The 22,310-nt window shown below is 42.6% G+C and overlaps 1 protein-coding gene across 1 annotated transcript in view; it reads right to left on the bottom strand.

The window, feature by feature from the left end:
• Positions 1 to 603: 603 nt before the first annotated feature.
• LOC120936656 (mediator of RNA polymerase II transcription subunit 12-like protein) overlaps positions 604 to 22,310 on the bottom strand; it is a 96,122-nt gene continuing 74,415 nt past the window's right edge. The window contains exons 12-14 of the mRNA XM_040349163.1: positions 19,141 to 19,509; positions 7,052 to 7,205; positions 604 to 1,030 (exon numbers count right to left, since the gene is read on the bottom strand). Of these exons, the coding sequence (XP_040205097.1) occupies positions 798 to 1,030; positions 7,052 to 7,205; positions 19,141 to 19,509 (756 nt within the window). The 3' untranslated portion in view covers positions 604 to 797. The remainder of the gene's footprint in view (positions 1,031 to 7,051; positions 7,206 to 19,140; positions 19,510 to 22,310) is intronic.

Here is a 22,310-nt window from a genome sequence, read left to right as displayed (position 1 = left end):
AGTTTAGTCTGGAATGTAGCAGGATGGCGGCGATGGCATCAAATGTGACGAGCGCCAGCTCGTCGTAGTCAATGACATCACTGCTTTCTTGCCAGTCAAAAGAATGGTGGTTCTTTTGAATGGTCGTCTGTATGCAAGAAAAGCTTGCCAGCAATCCCGTCAGGAAAACCAATGTTTTTTTCCTGACAGTATTCCTAGCCATGTGTACAGGGCCCTAGACACCAAAAATGAGGTTCAGCATTCTTTAAACAGTACCTTGTACCCTCATTCTCATAAGACATTCCTTTGCAGAGAACGTTGGAGAGAATGTCCAAAATTGATCCTTAATTTATTGTTTTTGAAACTGACAGACGGCTTTCATATAGAATATTCAGACACGTCATGGCTTCTAAACATATGAGGAATTCATTAAAAACACAGAGGTCAATGCTATTAACTGAAAGAGAAAGTAAAAGAAAGCACAGGACATATGTTAGCTGCATAGGAACTCAGCACAGATGGATGGAACCCCTTTCCGACATATGAAAGAGATTAGGAGACAACAGTATATAACTTCATAGAAGCCTTAATAGCTCATTGGTTAAAGCTCTTCACATTGACATGTTTATAAACATGATTGGCATTCTCGGCTGTGCCTGTAATTTGTCACTTACAAAGAAAGCACAAACATAAGAAGGCATGTCTCATATCATCCACATGTGGCCTGACCTCTCCATGGTAGAGGTCAGCCTGGCCACCGTACATCACTAAATGATGAATACAGCAAAGGCTAATATTATGAGACGTTGTGCTTAAACTCACACACATACCTGCTGAAGTGTCCTGGCCTGGATGTGTTGTCTGAGGAGCCTTTGCTGCTGCTGCTGTTGCTGCTGCAATAGTTTCAGCTGTAGCAGTTGTTGCTGGGAGGTGATTGCATGTAAGGAAGGGGACTGCATCACTGTGCCTGAGCGTTTCTGCAACATGTTGGACAAAGCTTGTTTTGTATTTGAAGGAACAAATGTGCCCATTGGATCCAATCTGGTGCCGCCTAAGGAAGTATATGTATTGAATATGGTGAACAAACAAAGAGGTATTTATAGATGTAAAATATTAGTGCAACAAGTAAAGGAGGAGAGTAGTATAAGGCTACATTAACACCAATTGATTGCGGTATTACACACAAAGACATAGGTAAACATTAAATTGTACCAAAATTTGCTGCCATATATGGGGCGTGGCCATATATATTCGGCTATTTCCCTTTGTTATTTAATCTTATTATTTTTTGCATCACCATTCCAGGATCCTATTATGGCTATGTGATGTCTGATATCATGTTTGCGCAAGCATGATTGTGGGTTGCACAGACACCGTCTGTTCCCACCATCCACAGCCATTGATAGTATCCTGGCTGAGCAGTATAGGACCTTGATCATGTGACGCCGGAAGTCAACACGTCACGACGTCACATGGTTTCTTTCCCCCTCCCTCCTCCACTTCAAAACTGGATTTTCACACGGCTGATCTGTCAGTGTGTTGGATGGCTGAGACGCATCACATTCTGCATGAGATTTACTTGGTTATCCTAAAGGTATGTTTGACATAAGGAGGCAGTTTTTAGGGGGCCTTTTGTTCCTCTTTGTCTCTCTTTTTTCCCCATAATCAGAGACATGTCATGTTCACCTTATGTGTGATAAATGACTAGGTGCCTGATGGGCGATCCATACTTACCTGATTTATTTATCTTTATATAAAGTTTACAAGACCACTGGATCTGGAGGAATGAGCCATTTGGTTGTTAAGCTTTCTGATTCCATTGTATAATCTTGAGAGTCTGTTGGTTGCTATAAGAATTAGGTATGTTATACTCTTATTACTTTGCTCCATTTCTTAAATGGATATGTATCCTAAAGGGATATATATTGTGATATGTATTGTCCCATATAATCTTAGGCCCAGTACACACGACCAAACATGTCTGATGAAACTGGTCTGCGGGCCAGTTTCAGCAGACATGTTCGGTCGTGTGTAGGCCCGAGCGTGCAGGATTCCAGCAAACATTTGCCCGCCGGGCCTTTTCCCAGCGGACAAATATTCCTGGACTTGTTTTAAAACAGTCCGCTGGAATCCTGCCCGCTCGGACATGTTCGGTCGTCTGTACAGACCTACCGTACATGTCCGAGCGCCCCGCCATCCCTCGCATGCGTCGAATGACTTCGACGCATGCGTGGAAGCATTTAACTGGCAGGCCCGCCGACGTTGCCGCGTCATTGTCGCGGCGACACCGCAGACACGCCCCGCGTATTGTTTACGCGCGGATTTCTGTACGATGGTTAGTACAGCCATCGTACAGAAATCCCCGGGCAGACTTGTACGGTGAAAACGGTCCGGCGGACCGGTTTCATCGTACATGTTTGCCCGTGTGTACACGGCCTTAGTTTATATGTATGTTGTTCTTTAATTAGAACTTGAAGCATCATGGCTGTGTTCGTGTTCTGGTGGTGCTTTGGATCTGTTGGGGTTGCTGGGGATCCACCTCACTTTTGTGTCCTTCTGACGCAGGAGGCGCATCTGTGCCCCTGGGGGCTCGCCAGTCTAACCATGAGTTTCCATAATGATGTGATTGTGTATGTTTTCTTGCACTGTGATTGCTATGCTTCTGCTGCCCCCTTTTTTTTGTACAGACAACTAAGGTTGAAATGTATGTGTGTATGGTTTTGTTAAACTTATTTTATTTATTTATATTGAACGGTGTGATCCCACAGGATACTAGCCCCTGACAAAGGGACGGACAGCGTCCCGAAACGCGTTGGGCTTTCTGGACCTCTTCTTGGGATTTCTCACACTATCGTATCATCCGTGATTTTAATGTTGAAATTGTGTATATTTTTGTATATTTGTTAATAAAATTACTATTTATATATTTTTTGTTGTTGCCCTTAAAGTCCCATCTTGGGGGGTTCTTCCTCTTTCGTGGTAACACACACAGTGTTGTGCATTTAAAGTGTGTTGAGTTAAGCAGCTCATTCATTTATTTTATTTTTTTATCGCCTGTAAAAACTCTGCAATGAACTAAAATAAGACTTGGCGCATATGTTTCCAACACGGCACACCACAATTGCCTAAAACCTAATACAATTATTATAGCTAATTAGTGTTCGATCTGTTACTTTGTACTAACAGGTTAATTGAGGCCTTAATAATGCAGACCGAAAAGCAGAACATACTTGGGTAAACAAAAGCATAACAATAAACAGTTCATCCCTTAGGAAATTGTATAATTGATTACATATTGAGATGAACATGTGGCGTTCTTGTCTAACCCTGAACAGTAGAAAATGTAACCTTTGTTTGACACTAGGAGAAAAAAGGAAATACACAAAAGGTGTGCACTGAAAGAACCTTTACCTTCTGTTAAAAATAGAAATGCAAGGCAAAAAATTTCAACATTTGTATATGTATACTGTATATGCAGAATCTCACAAAAAGTAGATTCATCTTCCCAATGAAGAGCTGTGCAGGGGAGCGTGTTAGCACAAGCCTGACCACTGTAGTAAAGACAGACTGCACTCCCAAGTTGAATGCAAAGTAGAAAACTGACCATGCTGGAATGGATGTGCTTCCATGTCTAGTGTGGTCAGTTTGAAATAGGAAGGCATGGAGACTGGCAGGTTTACCAGGTATTTCATACACAGGAAGCAATGCAAAGAGAAGCAAACAAGGCCAGCAGACCATTGGCATGCATTAAAAAATATATTTACTCAAGAGTTAAAGGGGTTGTAAAGGTTTGTGTTTTTTCACCTTCATGCATCCTATGCATGAAGGTGAAAAAACACCCAGCAATGACGGTACCCCCAGGCTTCCCGTTTTACTTACCTGAGCCCGTTCACCTTCTATGAGCATCCCCGGCGTCCTCTTCTCTTCTACACGGAGAATGGCTTTTGATTGGCTAAATTGGATAGATGGATAGCAGCGCAGCCATTGACTTGCGCTGCTGTCAATCACATCCAATGATGCAAGCCGCTGGCTGTATCACGGGAGCGCACCCACAAGCTAACCCCCTTGGGAGAGCGCTTCCCATGAAGGAGGTTAGCTCTTGCTGGGAGAAGCCGAGACAGCTGCCGAGGGACCCCAGAAGACGAGGATTGGGGCCACTCTGTGCAAAACGAACTGCACAGTGGAGGTAAGTATAACATGTTTGTTATTTTAAAAAAACAAAAACAAAGCCATACAACCACTTTAAGGCTATAATTGTACCACAATACAAAACTCTGGTTAGGCCACATCTCGAGTATGCTGTCCAGTTCTGGTCACCAGTCTTCAGGAAGAAAGCAATTAAGCAGATTGGAGGACCTCGGTTATGAGAAACGCCCACAAACATTAAACGTATTTCCCCTGAAGAAAAGACTCTTAGGACGAGATGTGATCACAATATACAAATATCTAAATGGTGATTCTAGCATAGGGATAAAGATATTCAAGGCAACTCAATAAGGTTGGACGAGAAGAAGTTTATACTTAAAATGTGTATGGGGTTCTTTACTGTTGGAGCATAAGGATGCAGAACTCCCTTCTATAAGTGGTGGTGTCAGCGGGGAGTATTGATAAGTTCAAAAAACATTTAGATGGGCACATTAGTGAATGCAATATACAGAGATATGGGAAATGGTAGTGACAGAAATACATACAATGCAATACTCCCAATGCACACGTTCATGCAGAAACGACTGCATCTTAGATTGGGTGCTAAAATGACCAACGGCTGGAACCGACTGCAATCATAAGGAAGTGTCACCAGCACACCAGGATCTCCAAATTTGGGTCCAAAACTTTAATCACAATCAGCCAGATTCAGGTAGCTTGGCGTATCTTTGTGCCAGCGTAGCGCATCTCATACGCGCTACGCCGACGTAACTCTGAGAGGCAAGAACAGTATTCACAAAGCACTCGCTCCCTACGTTGTGCCAGCGTAACGTAAATTGGCCGGCGTAAGCCCGTCTAATTCAAAGTAGGAAGGTAGTGGGCGTGATACATTTAAATTAACCGTGACCCCATGTAAATGAAGGGCCGAACGAACGGCGCATGCGCGCGCATGCTCAGAATCACGTCGCATATACTCCCTAAGATACGACGGCTCAATGCGTATGACTTGAACGTAACCTACGCCCAGCCCCATTCACGTACGACTTACATAAACAACGTAATATACGACGGCTGTTCCCTGGTCCATACCCTAACATGACTTACACCTGCTTTATGTGGAATAACTTTACGCCAGATGTACGCCTTACGTAAACGGCGTAGATTACAGCGACGGGCGCAAGTACGTACGTGAATCGGCGTATCTCGTTCATTTGCATATTCAACGCGTAAATCAATGGAAGCGCCCCTTGCGGCCAGCGTAAATATGCGCCCAAGATACGACATCATAGGAGACTTATGTTGGTCGGATGGAGCCAAAATTCAGGCGTATCTTATTGCAAGAATCAGGCGCATAGATACGACGGTGTAAGTGCTTTCTGAATCCGGCTAATAGTATCAAAAAGGACCCTTCACATGCCTGATGAAGGGGTCCTGCGTGGCTCCGAAACGTTGCTTGTATTTTTTGATACTATGTGATTAAAGTTTTGGACCCAATTTTGGAAATCCTGGTGTACTGGACACACTTCCTTCTCAGAAATACATACACACACAAGCTGAACTGGATGGACTTTATTCAACCTTACCTACTATGTAACTATTGGGATGATTTACTAAAGGCAAACAGAGTGTTTGCTTTGCAAGTAAAGTTGCACTCGGCAAGGGCATTTGCTACAGAGCTTAGTAAATGAGGAAAATCTCTGCTGACTCATTCAATTATGTGCAAGCAAAAAAAAAAACATTTTTTTTCCATGTATGTGATTGGGTATTCTTTGAAAGTAAAGCTTAACCTAATTTACTAAGCTCTGAAGCAAATGCCCTTGCAGAGTGTGAGTGTAGTTGCAAAGTGGACAGTCTATTTGCTTTTAGTGAATCAACCCCTATGTAAAAGGATCGTTCTTCATATAAGTACATGGTACCACAGACACTTATCAGGAATATAAAAAGTTGGGGGTAACATACACTTCAGATACAAGCAAAACATGCAGAACAAATAATACAGCAGTGTATTGACAAACACGATGATGAAAGACTAAAATGAAAAGCACATCTTTGCCACAAAAGCTCCACAAAAATGGAAAATCCCTTTTTGTTTTTGTTCTCCATGTATTAGTAGGAAGGATGGCTCCTTCTTATCCAGTCCTTGTCTTGAGCTAAAACTTTACAAGCATCACCACCTGCTGGTAGGATCTGGCATTTCACTGGTGTCACAAAAGAAAGCAATTTTGCAGCAGAAACGCAGCAAAACAAGAGCTATTTACAGAGGTATAATGAAAAGTCCTACTTTGCATAACTACAGAAGGGTTTCTAAAGGAATATACATTTCTTTTCACAATACTCCATCACTTAAAGCAGGAGTTCACCCTAAAAAAATGTTTTAACCTTAGATTGATGCTCATTTTGTCTAGGGGAATCGGCTAGTTTTTTTAAAATCGAAGCTGTACTTACCGTTTTAGAGAGCGATCTTCTCCGCCGCTTCCGGGTATGGTCTTCGGGACTGGGCGTTCCTTCTTGATTGACAGTCTTCCGACAGGCTTCCGACGGTCGCATCCATCGCGTCACGAGTAGCCGAAAGAAGCCGAACGTTGGTGCGGCTCTATACGGCGCCTGCGCACCGATGTTCGGCTACTTTCGGAAAATCGTGACGCGATAGATGCGACCGTCGGAAGCCTGTCGGAAGACTGTCAATCAAATAGGAATGCCCAGTCCCGCAGCCCATACCCAGAAGCGGCGGAAAAGATCGCTCTCTAAAACGGTAAGTACAGCTTCGATTTAAAAAAAAATACCTGATTCCCCTTGACAAAATGAGCATCAATCTAATGTTAAAAGATGTCATTTCCGGGTGAACCTCCACTTTAAGAGAACTGTACTATGAATTAGTAAATACAATTTTCAGGCGATGGCGCTGTATTATGAATACAATCCATACCTGTTGTGAGCACTTGATTCTGCAAATAGAAGTTTGGCTGTTGTTGTCCCACAATGTTGTAACTCCAGGTAGTAGTAGGGTTGTGGTTTATCATTTGAGATGATAAAGGAGAATAATTAGGCGGCACTCGATATACAGTATTCTGAGTATATTCCTACGAGAGAGAAATTATATTATTAAGAGAATCTCATGCCAACATGCAGAAAATGCAGTTACAGAAAGATCAAGTATTTTGAATATTTATCAGATTTTTTTCCTTTCCAAAACGTACTTTAAATTTACATACAATGTGCCTGAAAGAATATTGTAAAGAGACCCCCTAAATATATTATTGCTTTTGGTAATTTATATTACTATTATTGAAGTTAGAAGTAGGACAGATTTTTAAATCAAGTCTTGTTTTAGTTTTGTGTTCACCACAAAACTAGCAAATGGGTTAAAGTGATGTGATAGCAAGTGTATTGTTATCAAAGCAGTTATAAAAACTGAACATTGACAAGCGAGAAATACTATGAATAACTGTATGTACATGAGGGACGTGATTAGCCTAGTTTGGATTAGTAATGATCCATGGGTGGGTTATATCTTGATGTATACTATAAATATGTGGTACCTGGACCAATAAATTAAACAGTGTGTAGATCTGATCTCTGTTGGGTCATTATTATATATACATTGTTCCCTGAACAGAATCTTGGTGTGGCAGAATAGAGGAATTCCGGCAAATTCCGGCAAATATGGTAAGGTAATGTGGACAGTAATAAGGTGATAGCTAGGAATAGAGGTATAGGATAGAGGAGTACTCTATCAGTGTCTTTGAATTTGCTCTTTTCTTATGGGAATGTCTAATTACTGTCTCTGCTGGCCAAGCTCCTTCAACCCTGCCTTCACACGCCTGCATCTTTATGTAGCAGCCTAGGGAGAAATGTAGGGGAATACTATAATGCAGGGCTCAAAATTTCAAGTCCTAAGCTACTAGCCAGGCCTTAAGAGTTGCTCCCACCAGTCGCCCCACCCAACACCTATTCTGCCTTGCCCCAAAACACGCCCTCGTAAATTATCTCATAAAAAGATACTGTTAAATGTTTTATGTAGAATTAAGTTACAAAAAATAAATATTAACAACAACTTTATCAGTGCATCATCATCGGTGCCCATCAATGCAGCCTCATCAGTGTCCATCAATGCACCCTCATCGGTGTCCATCAATGCAGCCTCATAGGAGCCGATTCTCCTCCCAGAAATCGGCCAGGAAACTTTGGGGAAGGGAGAGGAAGAGGAAATCCAGCCAGATCACACAGAGAGGAGAATTCTGCTGTCAAAGTCCCACCTCCTGGACCAGCTCTTATGGTAGACATCACACTACTTCAGTTTCCTGGTATTGGACAAGTATGCTGTCTATCATAGGAGAGCCTGTCCAGGAGGCTGGAAATTTCTTTTAACAGCGGAGTTTCCCCTCTCTGTGTAATCCGGCCAGCTTTCCTCTTCCTCTCCTCTACCTTTCCCACAGTTTCCTGGCCGATCGATGGGAGGAGAATTGGCTCGCCAACCCCCCTCCCCTCCGATGTGGCTCCACACTCGCCCTCAGCTATTTCCACTCGCCAAATGCTGGGGCTGCTGACATGCAAGATGGTAGCTCCCAGGAGTAGTCTCTGGACTTTGGAAGTCTACAGACTTTTGCAGATAAATATCATACATTAACATAGCTCCCAACTGTCCCAGATTTTGAGGGACTGTCCCTGTTTTGGAGCAATGCCCCTCTGTCCCTCATTCCTCCTTATTTCTCTCTTATTTTGGTCAGATCTATATAGATGTCTATAAAATGCACTTTTTATCTATCAAAAACTGTTTTCCAGCCCTAAACCTTTCATCCGATCTCTAAATTGCTGCATTTGTAAATTCCAAACGGCAATATAAAGAAATAGTAGTGGTAAAAAAAAAGCACTTGTAGGTTTAACCAATCTTGTTTTTTGCACAATTTTCCTTTAAGGGGGAGTGGCAAGGGGTGTGTCCTATGCCTGCATACTTTTGCTGATAGATGTCCCTTATTTCCATCTCAAAAAGTTGGGAGGTGTGCATTAAGTATGTTAAATGTACATATACTCCTATGAGAATATGTTTAAATAGTCTGACTAACCTCTTGCCGCCTGTGTAACACATATGTGCAAAAGCACAGGCTGTAGCGCTCGTGTGCATATGCGTCGCTGGACAGCTGTTGTTTCTGTACTGAGCTGTAAAAGATACCTCTTGGTCTCCGTAATGATCATTAGGTAGCGGGACCAGATCCTGTTAATGTGACTACTGTGTAAACACGTTTCCCCTAACCTACATGTCTTATTGAGTTAACCATTAAAGCAAGTATTGTTAGAGGGTTCTACAATAGGGTTTTCCCTATTGTAGAAATAGAACTAGTAAAAACACGGTGGTGTAATCCCGTGACTAACTACTTTTTAATGCATGTTATCCCCTACGTTACCTGTAGTTTATGATGTCTGGAGAGAAACCTCTATCTGTTTCCTATTTAAACTGCTTGATTTAATTATTAGCCAAGGGAAAAACATTTGTGGGCTTTTTCATTCCTTTCTGATCTCCACTTTCACCTCTAGCCTGAGGAATAAGAGAAGTCTGTGTGGTTATATGGCGGGGAGAGACAGTGGAAGGAGATGTAATTTAATACACGTGTCAGTTTTAGATCTTACAGTATATTTGGCATCTGACTGATTCTCACCAAATGCACATGTATGAACATTACAAAAAATGTACTCAGCTATTTCACAACTGTTTTTCATTTTAATGTTCTGCAACTTCAGCACTGTTAGCATGAAGCACACAGTAAATGAACACGCCATTTATGTGTTGCTAAAACTACATCAACTAATACATTTTCAACCACGCCAAAAGAACTAAATATGAGTTATTGTAGATTTCCATGTTCATAGAGCATCCATCTGTATAACAGTGTCTAAAACAGACTGTCCTAATTGATTTTTTACAGGGCTTATTAAAGTAACAGTACAAGGAGCAAATTGCTAATTTGTTCAGTACGGCAGTAACAACCATTTAGAATACAGCTTGTACTGGTCTAAACTAAAAGGTCCTCCTAATCTCATGGGTCAGTTCTCCCAATTATAATATATTTTATGAGTAGATGCTAGTAAATGGAACCACCTATAGCCTCCTCCTCATGATGGCATTTTGCTTTTGGATGTCCTATTCTGACACTACTACAGCACTGGAGTCTTTAAGTGTATTCTCACTTTTGTAGTAAAACTTGAGAAATCGTTTAACACCGTTATTTGCGAAAGGCAAATCCACTTTGCACTACAAGTGCACTGAAAGTGCATTCACTGTAGATCTGAGGGGAAGATCTGAAATGAGGGGAAGCTCTGCTGATTTTATCATTTAATCATGTGCAAGATAAAAAAAAACAGTTTTTTATTTTCCTTGCATGCCCCCCTCAGGTCTACAGCGAATGCACTTCCAAGTGCACATTCAGTGCACTTTTAAGCGCACTTGCAGTGTGCACTTGTAGTGCAAAGTGGATTTGCGTTTCGTAAATAACCCCCTAAGTGTTTCTTATGTGTTTCATTCACACAGCATACCTCTTTAATGGTTCGAGTAATTGGCCAATACCAGGGTGGCTTTGGCCAATTATGTCTCAGGGGGTTTGGTACACGCCCCACACTATATAAGGCCACCTGCGTGGCGGCCTTGTGTAGCATGTTGCAGCAGTGGTTACAGACAGACAGAGAGAGAGAGACAGTGTCATTTAATTTGAGTTAGATAGAGCAGGCAAGCGAGTCAGTTAGCTTCAGTTACAGTGTGTAGAGGATATATGTGCATCCCGGGTGTTGTAAATATATTTATACACTGTATTCAGTTTAGCTATTCGTTCCTGTATTCTCTTCCTAATATACTGACAGACAGGCAGGTGATAGCTGCAGTATTTTCACTTAGTGTACTGTGTCCTTTGCACAGTGTGCACCTAAAGCTTACCTGAATACAATTGCTGGTGTTCTCATACAAATTAAGGCAGGGACCTGCAGTATTTTGATGTAGCGTCCTTTGTACAGTGTGCACCCAAAGCTTACTTGAATACAATTGCTGGTGTTCTCATACAAATTAAGGCAGGGACCTGCAGTATTTTGATTTAGTGTCCTTTGTACAGTGTGCACCTAAAGATTACCTGAATACAATTGCTGGTGTTCTCATGCAAATACAGGCAGGGACCTGCAGTATTTTGATTTAGTGTCCTTTGCACGGTGTGCACCTAAAGCTTACCTGAATACAATTGCTGGTGTTCTCATACAAATTAAGGCAGGGACTTGCAGTATTTTGATTTAGTGTCCTTTGTACAGTGTGCACCTAAAGCTTACATTAATACAATTGCTGGTGTTCTCATACAAATTAAGGCAAGGACCTGCAGTATTTTGATGTAGCGTCCTTTGTACAGTGTGCACCTAAAGCTTACCTGAATACAATTGCTGGTGTTCTCATACTAATACCACAGACAGGGAGCTGTAGTATTTTCAGTTAGTGTACTGTGTCCTCTGCACAGTGTGCAACTAAAGCTAACTGAAGACAATTGCTGCTGTTCTCATACTAATAATACTACAGGCAGACAGTTGATTCTGCTAGCTACAGTATAATTATATATATATATATATATATATATATATATATATATATATATATATATATATATATATATATATATATATATATATACGGTATACATTCCAGCTTTGTGCAGCTACATCTCCCTGCAGGACATTAGTATGTCTGGAAGGACAACAAGGAGAGGCAGACAGTCATGAGCCAATAAAAGAGGGCAAGCAGGCTCTGTGTCTAGAGGCAACAGTGCTGGTCGTGGACACGGTGCATCCTCATCAGCACGTGGCCGTGGGACACCCGTGTTGAGCCGCAACATGCCGAAGACTTTGTAGAGTGGATGACCAAGCCGTCCTCATCCTCCTCATTCTCTCTCACCCAGGCTCAGGGTACTTTGTCTGGCAAAGCAGCTGCTCAATGGAATCAGTCACTCCTTCCCTAGCCCCACCATGTCCTCCTGAGGAGTCCCCCGAACTGTTTGACCACAGTGTTGGGTACATGCTGCAGGAGGATGCGCAGCGTCTTGAAGGCTCCGATGATAGTACCCAGCTAGAGGAAGGCAGTAGCGTGAGCCCAGAGAGAGGGGGTGCCCAAGAAGGACAGCAATCTGGCAGTCATGTTCCATCAGCTGCAGCATACTGCCAGGTTTGCTCCAGTGATGAGGAGGGATGGGATGATGAGGTCACTGACTCTACTTGGGTGCCTCATAGGAGATAGGGAGAGGAGGAGGAGAAGGAGAAGGTGGAGGCACATCTTCAACAAGGAAGGATGCCCACCAGGGGCCAGCTTAAGGGCAGCACACCAACTGCATTACATCGCAGAGCTCCGCATGTGCAGGGCACTGCTGTCTCTCCGCGTTATTCCAAAAGTTCTTTGGTGTGGGCCTTTTTTGAGAAGGTCATTAGATTGCAACACTGCTATTTGCAACATATGTCTCAAGCGTATCTTGCATGGCCAAAACATCACCCACTTGGGCACCACATGCTTGACCAGACATATGTCGACCTGCCATGCAGTTCATTGGCAAGCATACCTAAAAGACCCACACCAAAGAAAAAAGTGGACCTCTCCTTGCTCCTTATCAGCTGGGTTCTCCAACCCCACTATACCTTCAGTCCTCTCTGAAACCTGCACTGAGAGGAATGAAGGTGTAGAATTAGGTGTGTCACAGCCAAGTACTTTTGGGCAAGATTGTCAGATTGTATCAGGCAAATTTCCCTGCTCCAGCTGCTGCAGCACCGAAAGAAGTTCCCTCCCAGCCATCCACAGCCCTGCTTGTGATTGCTAGCTTGGCTAAATTGCTAGCACTTGAACTGCTGCCTTTTCAGTTGGTAGAATCTGCCATGTGAGTTTGTGGAATGTGTGGTTCCTCAGTGGCAGGAACCACACATTCCGGCTCTCTACCGGCATGTGGAAGGCAATGTCTTGGCCTCGCTGTATTGGGCAGTCAGCGGTAAGGTGCATATTACCGCTGACTCATGGTCCAGCAGGCATGTACAGGGACGTTACCTATCTTTCATGGCACATTGGATGACTGCTGGCAGCTGGGAAGGATGCAGGACAAGGTGCAGTAGTGTTGGAGGTTGTTCTGCCAATGCTACTACTGGTGATTCTGATACACCTCTCTCCTCCATCCCCTCCTCTTTTTCTTCCTCCATGGCCTCTTTCTGTGCTTTGTCCTCGGAACCAGTGGTGCTCCGTAGGCGTTCAAGGGGCTATGCAAGTACGCAGGCAAAGAGATGCCATGCAGTGCTTGAGCTGGTGTGCTTGGGGGACAGGAGCCACACTGGGGCAGAGATTCTGTCAGCTCTGAAAGGGCAGGCTCAGAGGTGGTTGACTCCACACCAGCTTAAGCCAGGAAAGGTGGTTTGCGACAATGGCACCAACCTCCTCTGCGCCCTCCAACAGGGACAACTAACCTATGTTCATTGTTTGGCTCTCATCCTTAACTTGGTGGTGCAGTGGTTCTTGGGCAGGTACCTGGGCTTACAGGAGGTCCTGAGGCAGGCCAGGAAACTCTGTGTGCATTTCCGCCGGTCATATAATGCCAGTGCTCGGCTGGCTGACTTTCAAAAAAAATACAACCTGCCCAAGAACCACCTAATCTGTGACATGCCCACCAGGTGGAACTCTATGTTGGCCATGCTGCAGCGGCTGCACACGCAGCAGAGGGCCATTAATGATTATCTGTGCCAATATGGCACCAGGACAGGGTCAGGGGAGTTTTTTTTCCCCCCACACCAGTGGGCCATGATCAGGGATGCATGCACTGTCCTGTCACCATTTGAGGAGGCCACGAGGATGGTGAGCAGTGACAGTGCATGCATCAGTGACACTGTCCCTTTTGTCCACCTGTTGGAGCACACGCTGTGTGGAATAATTGACAGGGCACTTGAGGCAAAACAGAGGGAGGAAGGGGAGGACTTTCTTACCTCTCAAGGCCCCCTTTATCCAGACAGTGTTCCTGCTAGCCCACCTATCACACATGAAGAGGACGAGGACGAGGAGGAGGAGGTGGAGGAGAAGGATTGGGTCAGCATGGCGGTGGAGCCTAGCACTCAGCTTTAGCAGCAGTCTTCAAGGGATCAATTATAGTCCCAAGAAACACATGGACTTGTACGTGCCTGGGAGGAGGTAGCCGCGGATACTGTCGCCCTCAGTTACCCAGAGGACTCTGCACCAAATGCCTCAGCAAACCACGCTGCATGGCCTCCCTGATCCTGCAAAGCCTGCGGAAGGATCCTCGTATTCGTGCTATCAAGGAGAGGGATCATTACTGACTGGCAACCCTTCTTGATCCACGTTACAAGGGTAAGGTTGCGGACCTTATTTTGCGCAGAGGGAGCAGAGGATGAAACATCTTCAGGAAGCCTTGCAGAAAGGTCTGTGCAATGCGTTCCCAGAGACTGGGAGGTTACAAAATCCTGGTCCTGGACAACGTGTTGCTGAGGCTTCGGTCAGTCAAAGAAGGAGCGGTGGAGAATGTGGTCGTCTGACCGATGCGTTCAGACAATTTTTTAGTCCACAGCCCCAAGGTATGATCGGTTCAAGCAACCATCGCCAGCGCCTTTGCAGGAATACCTACGGGCAAGATCAGACTTGGACACCTTTCCCACCAAAAATCCTCTGGGTTACTGGGTCTTGAGGATGGATCACTGGCCAGAGCTTGCACAGTATGCAATTGAGCTACTGGCCTGTCCTGCATCCAGCGTTCTTATGGAACACACATTCAGTGCTGCTGGAGGCTTTGTAACTGATCACAGAGTGCGCCTGTCCACCGACTCGGCCAATCGACTGACCTTCATAAAAATGAATCAGTCTTGAATCACCACCAGCTACCAAGCACCTGATGCTGATGTAACCGAATATTTTTTTTTTAAATGTCAGATCCCTTCAAGACTGCCTATGCTGATGCTGAGTGACTATCCTGTTATGCTGAGTGACTATCCTCTTCCTCCTCAATGATCATGCTGATAGCTTGTAAGAACATTTTTGCTTCTGGGCACCGCCACCAGTGGCTAAGGCCCATTTGTCTGCCCCTGTTTAACAGGGGGTGTAATTACAATTTTTCATGCAATAATTTGCAGCAGGGCTCATTCCTGTGCTCCAACTAGAGTATCTGTGAGGGGTTGCAGTGTTGTGGCACCAGCATCAGTGCCCAAGGCCCAATTGTTCTGCCCCTGTTTAACAGGGGCGTGTAATTACAATTTTTGATGCAATACTTTGCAGAAGGGCTCATTCCTGCGCTCCAACTAGAGTATCTGTGAGGGGTTGCTGTGTTGTGGAACCAGTGCCTAAGGCCCAATTTTTCTGCCCCTGTTCAATAGAGGCATGTAATTACAATTCTTGATCTAATATTTCACAGCAGGGCCCATTCCTGCGCCCACCAAGAGTAACTGTGAGGGCTTACAGTGTTGTGGCAACACCACCACCACCAAAGGCCCAATTTTTCTGTCCCTGTTCAACAGGTGCATGTAATTACAATATTTGAGCTAATATTTCACAGCAGGGCCCATTCTTGCACCCACCAAGAGTAACTGTGAGGACTTAAAGTCTTGTGGCACCAGCACCACCACCAAAGGCCCAATTTTTCTACCACTGTTCAACAATGGCATGTAATTACAATTCTTAAAATAATAGTTCACAGCAGGGCGTTCCAGCGACCACCAAGTATAACTGTGAGGGCTTACAGTGTTGTGGCAACACCAACACCTAAGGCCCACATTTCTGCAGAGTATATACGGCAGGACCCTACTTTCAAACATCCAACTTACAAACGACTCCTAATTTCAAATGGAAGGAGACAACAGGAAGTGAGAGGAAATCTACCCCTAGGAAGGGAAATTCTCTCCTGTAAAAGTTAATATGGGAAAAGGGTGTCTCCTCTCCACTGATGCTTTATCACCATTCCTTGTTTCACTAAAAAACCCACATTTTCAAAAAAATATTTGTCATTGGGACAGAAAGTGAGGTGAAATCTTCTGAACAGGTGCACAGACATCAAAACAAATGTTACAGGGGTAATAACCCTTCCCTATGTTTTCCAAAAAGCTTAAAAATAGCTTTTTTTGGCTGGAGCTACACTTTAAAAATGTACCAGTTCAAAATTACAAACAGATTCTACTTAACAAATCTACAGTCTCTGTCTTGTTGCACCGCCTTTATACTGCTGTTCAGAGTATATAGGGCCTGGGGGTCCCACGCCTTTCCTTTTTTTAATTTGGGTGCGGGGTTCCCCTTAATGTTCATACAAGACCCAAAGTGGTTGTTAATGGCCTGGGGGGGGGGGGACCCATGCAATTTTTCTCAATGATTTTCATCCATATTGCCGGGACCAGACATTACATTAAAGCCGCAAGCAGTTTTAAATGACAATTTTTCCTATAGAAATGTAATTTCGTGCAGGGACAGTTCTAAACACGGGAAACACGTGCCACTTCACAGGCATACTATAGACACCCAGCAGGTATGATATTTAAAGGAATATTTCACTTTTTTTTTCACTTTAAGCATCATTAAAATCACTGCTCCCGGAAAAACTGACGTTTTTAAATCTTTTTTTGCATTGATACATGTTCCCTGGGGCAGGACCCGGGTCCCCAAACCCTTTTTAGGACAATAACTTGCATATTAGCCTTTAAAATTAGCACTTTTGATTTCAAACTTTTGAGTCCCATAGACTTTAATGGGGTTCTAAAGGGGGTGTTCGCGTCATCCATAGTTATGACAGAGTGTGCTCAAATCTGGCTTACAGCTGATAATGGAGATTTGTCAGCACAGTACTATACTATACTATAATGGTACTATAATGTAAAAACAAGTAAAAAGCTAAGCAGCACATCATATATATGTTACACCAGTCTGGCTGCAAAAGTAATGTTAAAGTGTAATTGAAGGCAAACTTTTTTGGTTTATTTTGGACAAAGCAATGAACAGTTATAACCCCTGACAGTTTTTTGTTTTTTTCTTGCCATCTGTGGGGACTTTCCTTCACTTCTTGTCCCATAGCAAAAACAGGAAGCGAGAGAAAATCCCCCCAAATCAAGGGAATCCCAGGGTTCCTCCGGGGTCTCTATTTGAAAATATCCTCTCTATTACTTTTCTGATGTCAGCCTAAAATTTTGTATTTCCTTTTACTTTCACTGATAACTGTAAACAAAGACAAAACAGAGAGGGTGCACCTCCCTAACAGGGGAACAGACAGCAATAGAAACCTGACCGGTGTTCTAACTCCTCTCCACTCTATCCAAAACTACGATTTTTTTATTAATTTTTTACTTTAGTATGAAAAGGTTACAGTGAGGAGAATAAAACCCCTTTTGTTGTAGCCGGGGTATCATAAAATCAGGGTAGCTGGAAATTCAGGCTCTGACTCAACGTAAGTGATCTTACTTGTCCATACCTGAAATTTATATTATCAATATACTAGCCCTTAAAGCTAAGCATACACAGCAGATCAGACCACTTTTGACCACTCGCACTTAGCAATCAGATAAACAATAGCATACATAGCTCACAAGTATTTCATTTATTTTTTTATTTTTTGTGAGAGCAAAAGGCATTTAAATGGACCTATCAAAGTATGCCTGTTTAAAAAATTGTTCCCCTGCATAATTTAATATAAATGTAGTATGGAGCATGCTCTGCTTACTATATAGTTTTGCTGCTTAATGCATAACTTTAACGGAAGAGAACACCTATAAAGTTACACTCATACCTCCCCCATCATCGTGATCTTTTTTGGGGGTGATGGTGGACAGGTACCTATTTCTGAAAAATACCTGCTCCCACTTCCGCTCTGCTCACCCAGGCAAACAGAGCAAAAATTTGGGCCCCTCCCACAACCTGCGGGACTATTCTAAAAGCGCACCATGTCTTGTCCATACGCACTGGGGAGCCAGCTGTGAAACACCAGAAAGTTAAAACTGGCTTCCACCATCCATGATGGCCTGAGAACAGTGCTGGATGTCTGGGCTTGTAAGTGTCTGTTTAATTTCAAAGGCAGCAGCTACAATATTTGCAGCTGCTGACTTAATTTTTTTTTTCAGAAACAAACAAAGTTCCTGAAAGTTTTGAAGAAGTAAGAAGAGATAGCCCAGGCACCGCAAACCTCACCTGGTCCAAGTGGTTAGCAGGTATAAGCAGCCTCAGCTCGATTCATCCAGGCCAGGTCCCCAACATCTTTTGTCATGCCTCCGGAGCTTAATCATGCACCTGAAGTTCTCCATGATTAAGCCCCAGTGTGGGGAAAAACATGTTGGGGATATGACCTGGATGAATCAAGCTGAGGCTGCTTTTACCTGCTAACCGCTTTGACCAGGTGATGTTTGCGGTTCCTGGGCTATCTCTTCTTCTATCTCTTCTCTTTTTTCTTTGTGTCAGTAGAAAAGCTTCAAATGGCAAAACTTTCAGGAACTTTGTTTGTTTATGAAAAAAAATAAAAGTCAGCAGCTGCAAATATTGTAGCTGCTGACTTTTAATTAAACAGATACTTACAAGCCCAGCGCTGTTCTCTCTTCCTATTTCTGCAGAGTGCTTTGGGTCCGGACAGACCTCTCCTCAGCCTGCAATCTCACTAGTCAGTGGCATGGAACTTATCGGACCTTGATAGCCTGATTGGGGACCTTTAAGTATTTATCGTGGACCAGAAAGGAAAAAAAGACCTTTGTCCATGGGAAATTTTACTGTCAAGGTGGGTTTTCTTATAATCATAATGTTAACACAGTACAGCTTGTATACTGGTCTCTGTGGCCTTACACCTGGCACAGACAGCTCAGTTACCGAGTGGAATCAAACGGAAAGCAGCTGTCTCTAGAATGGCTGCCACCCTAATGAACTTCTCTTCAAAGGACATGAAAACAGCATTTAATTAAGAAAACAGTGACAAAAATAACTCAAATAGCTGTGGTCGGCACTCTAGAACTTGCAAGAGTTCTGCAGACAATTAGATGCACACAAGGAATTAAACAGTAACATACGTCTGTTCGTGGGTTGGTCTTGGTTTTGCGCTTTCTGCTTTTGGACTTTTTCTCTTCATCAGTTACCAATTTGCCAGGATCGGATAAGTCTGTTGTTTTTTCTTCTGGGTCTGCATACACCGAAGTGCTGGGTTCATCTTCTTCATCTTCCTCTTCTGGGGGAAGTGGCAAGGGCTCCAAGTAATAACTAGGGGGTTTTGGCTTTGGATGTGTGTGGTTGAGAAGAAGGTGATGTTGTTCCTCATATTTGATTACTTTTCTATCCACACGAACAGTGCCAAACCAGGCCCATGAGAGGGGAGCTGGGTTCTTGAGACCTTCCAATAGGTCCCAAGGAGACACCTTTTGTTTAGTTGAAACCTGAAGGCCCTGCAGAACGATACAAACATGGCATGCTAAAAAATGTTTTAACAAATATGTCATAAAGTTACATATCCACTAAAATATATTGTATTTATTTTACATAGGAATATCAAAGGTACCTCAATCAGTCTTGCTATTAGGCTTTGTAAATTCTTTGCACAGCAACACTAGGAATGGGAAGGGTTGATATCTAAGCCAAATAAATGTTATTGCTTTGTATTGTACTGCCAGCTTATTACAAGGCTTTATTACTTAACCAAAGTGCTCCAGGGCTTGCCTGTGATGTCTGACAGAGGTGACTTGGTCAGAAGGCTAACTGCAAAGAATTGCTAAAACCTCTCACAGGTAAAATAGATCTGTATTTAAACCAGGATCTAGCTTAATAGCTCAGGAGATAGTGGAGTGACTGATATCATTTTAATGGTTGAGTAGATTAAAACAGAAAGATTTTTGAGAAAACTCAGGTCTGTGTTTCAGACACGATGTAGCACACCATTGTGTATTTATTCTCCAGAAGACCTGAAGTTATCTGACAGCTTGCACACATTTTACATTTTTCTACCAATAAAAGGTATTAGTTAAAGTGTATGTATAGCCAAAAGATTTTCTTTTACTTTTGTATAAAGCAGGAAAAAAATAAAACTCCTGCCATGTTATTATTTTGCTGTCTGCGTACCATTGGGGAAATTTCAATAATAAACTAACAAAGTTAGAGGAAATCTCCCAAAGTGAGGAGAATTTCCCTCTTAGACATTTGTCCCAGGATGCGAGGTTCCAACAGAATGAATATAGAATATAGAAACACCTCTTGTTTCGAGGACAACGTCACCATTTTGGATTTCCCTTAAGATTCTTTCCTGGTAGTTATGGCGAGCATTACAATGAGAGGGGTACATTTCCCCAATAGGGACACAAAAAGTAATACAAACTTGATAGATGGTCTGACTCATCCCCAGTCTACCATAAACCAAAATAGTTACATAGTTACAGTATATGTTTGGTAAGATTGACTAAAGACACTTAGCCATCCAGTTCAACATATATTTCTGTATGTGTGTACACATCACTATTGATTCCCATATCCCAGTCAATTGTTTTCACTGAGAAACTTGTCTAAACGTTTTTTTTTAAGTAAACTAGCTTTTACCTTAACTGTGGAAGGGACTTCCACATTTTTACTGTAGTGACAGTAAGGACCCCTTGTGTGATATAAGAATAAATCTCTTATAGCCCAACTTTATGTTGTGGCCACATGTCTCTGCAGAGTTCCTAGATTGAAGAGTTGATGTCCTATGCTGTGTCACCATTGATAAATGCCTTTTCTTTAAGAACAAAATGTTAAAATTCTGTAATTCCCTCATAAATTAGGTCCTCTACCCCCCTTACTAATAGTGTTGCCCTTCTCTGAAATCTTCTTGTATGGTCTACAAGGACCCCAAGATCTTTTTTTTTTCCTGATTCCCCCAAATGAGCACCTCCTAATGAGTATCTTCTGTATATATTTTTGGCGACCAATCGGATACGTTTAGAATTTTCAATACTGAATCTCATCTGCCATGTAGGCAACCACCCCTCTTCTTGTAGATGTTCTACAAGGGGTCTTTAAAAAGTTTCTGCATTTTTATATTTTCGATGGAAATTGTGAGGGTGGCAGGAGTAGTAATTGGTCATGTGAGAGTGTCATGTGACTAGTCTGTCTGGCAAGCCGGGTGACCTTGCAGTTTAGTATATGTCACTCTGTGGTGAAGATTGCTGCAAAACGTATTTAAAAAGTGCAGAAACTTTTTGAAGAACCCTTGTATATACAGTTGTGATGTTATTTCTCTACATAGCTTGGTATCATCAGCAAACACTGAGATCAATCTAATTATTCTCACTTTTATATCATTTATAGACAAAATTGGTCACAGGACTAAAACCTGGGGAACTCTGTTCACTCCCTTAGACCATACAGAAAATGTACCATTCGTCATTACTCTCTTGACCTGGAAAGGTTTTGCCTAGAGATATACTTTAACTAAACTTGTTCCTTAGAATAGAACTAAAAATAAAGCTATATGGTAGTTAGAGATCTGTTGCTACTGTAAAGTAATCTATGCCTTTAGAGAAACTAGCAGGCTGCCATTGCTAACTTCCCATTCTGCAATTAATAGGTATGTTGCCCCTTTTGTTGTTAGTATTTTGAGTCATTAACCAAGAATAAGTAGTACTTTTGACTTTGATATGCATACTTGTTCCAGGTTACTTACTCAGACATTATTGAAGCCAAAGGGTAGGCATCACAACCAGGCAACTTTTTCAGAATTAGGCCAGCAATGTCACCCCTTGATAAAGGTTTACTTTGAACAGTCTCATACCATAGTTAGCAGTTGGACATACAGTACAAACATCAGAGGGCTGCGGACTAAAGTGCATGTGTGCCCAGGCAATGGGCAATAAATAATGTGTGAATTCTTAAAAGCTGTAAAAGAGCTTTACAGTGAGCCCTTAATGGTCTCTCTAGCTGCTTGAATTATGAAGTTATTTATTCTCAATATTCCCAAAGAACACAAAAGGGTTGTAATACTAAGGGCAAATAAGCTGTTCACTTTGCAAGGGAATTTGCCCCAGAGTTTAGTGAAAGTGGTAAAGTTTTACTTTACACAGCTTTGCCTCATTTACTAAGCTCCATGGTAAATTTCCTTTCAAAGTAGACAGTTTATTTTCCTTCAGTAAATCAACCCCCAAAGACTCTAAAGTTGGGTGTCATGCTCATAGATCCTCAAAGCAAATAATTGAGCAGAGTTTCAGTCTGTCTCTAAGATTAA

This window comes from Rana temporaria, chromosome 4, assembly GCF_905171775.1.
Source record: "Rana temporaria chromosome 4, aRanTem1.1, whole genome shotgun sequence".
Lineage (NCBI taxonomy): Eukaryota > Metazoa > Chordata > Amphibia > Anura > Ranidae > Rana > Rana temporaria.
The sequence above is the reverse complement of the archived record's forward strand: the minus strand, read 5'-3'. Positions and strand labels throughout refer to the sequence as shown.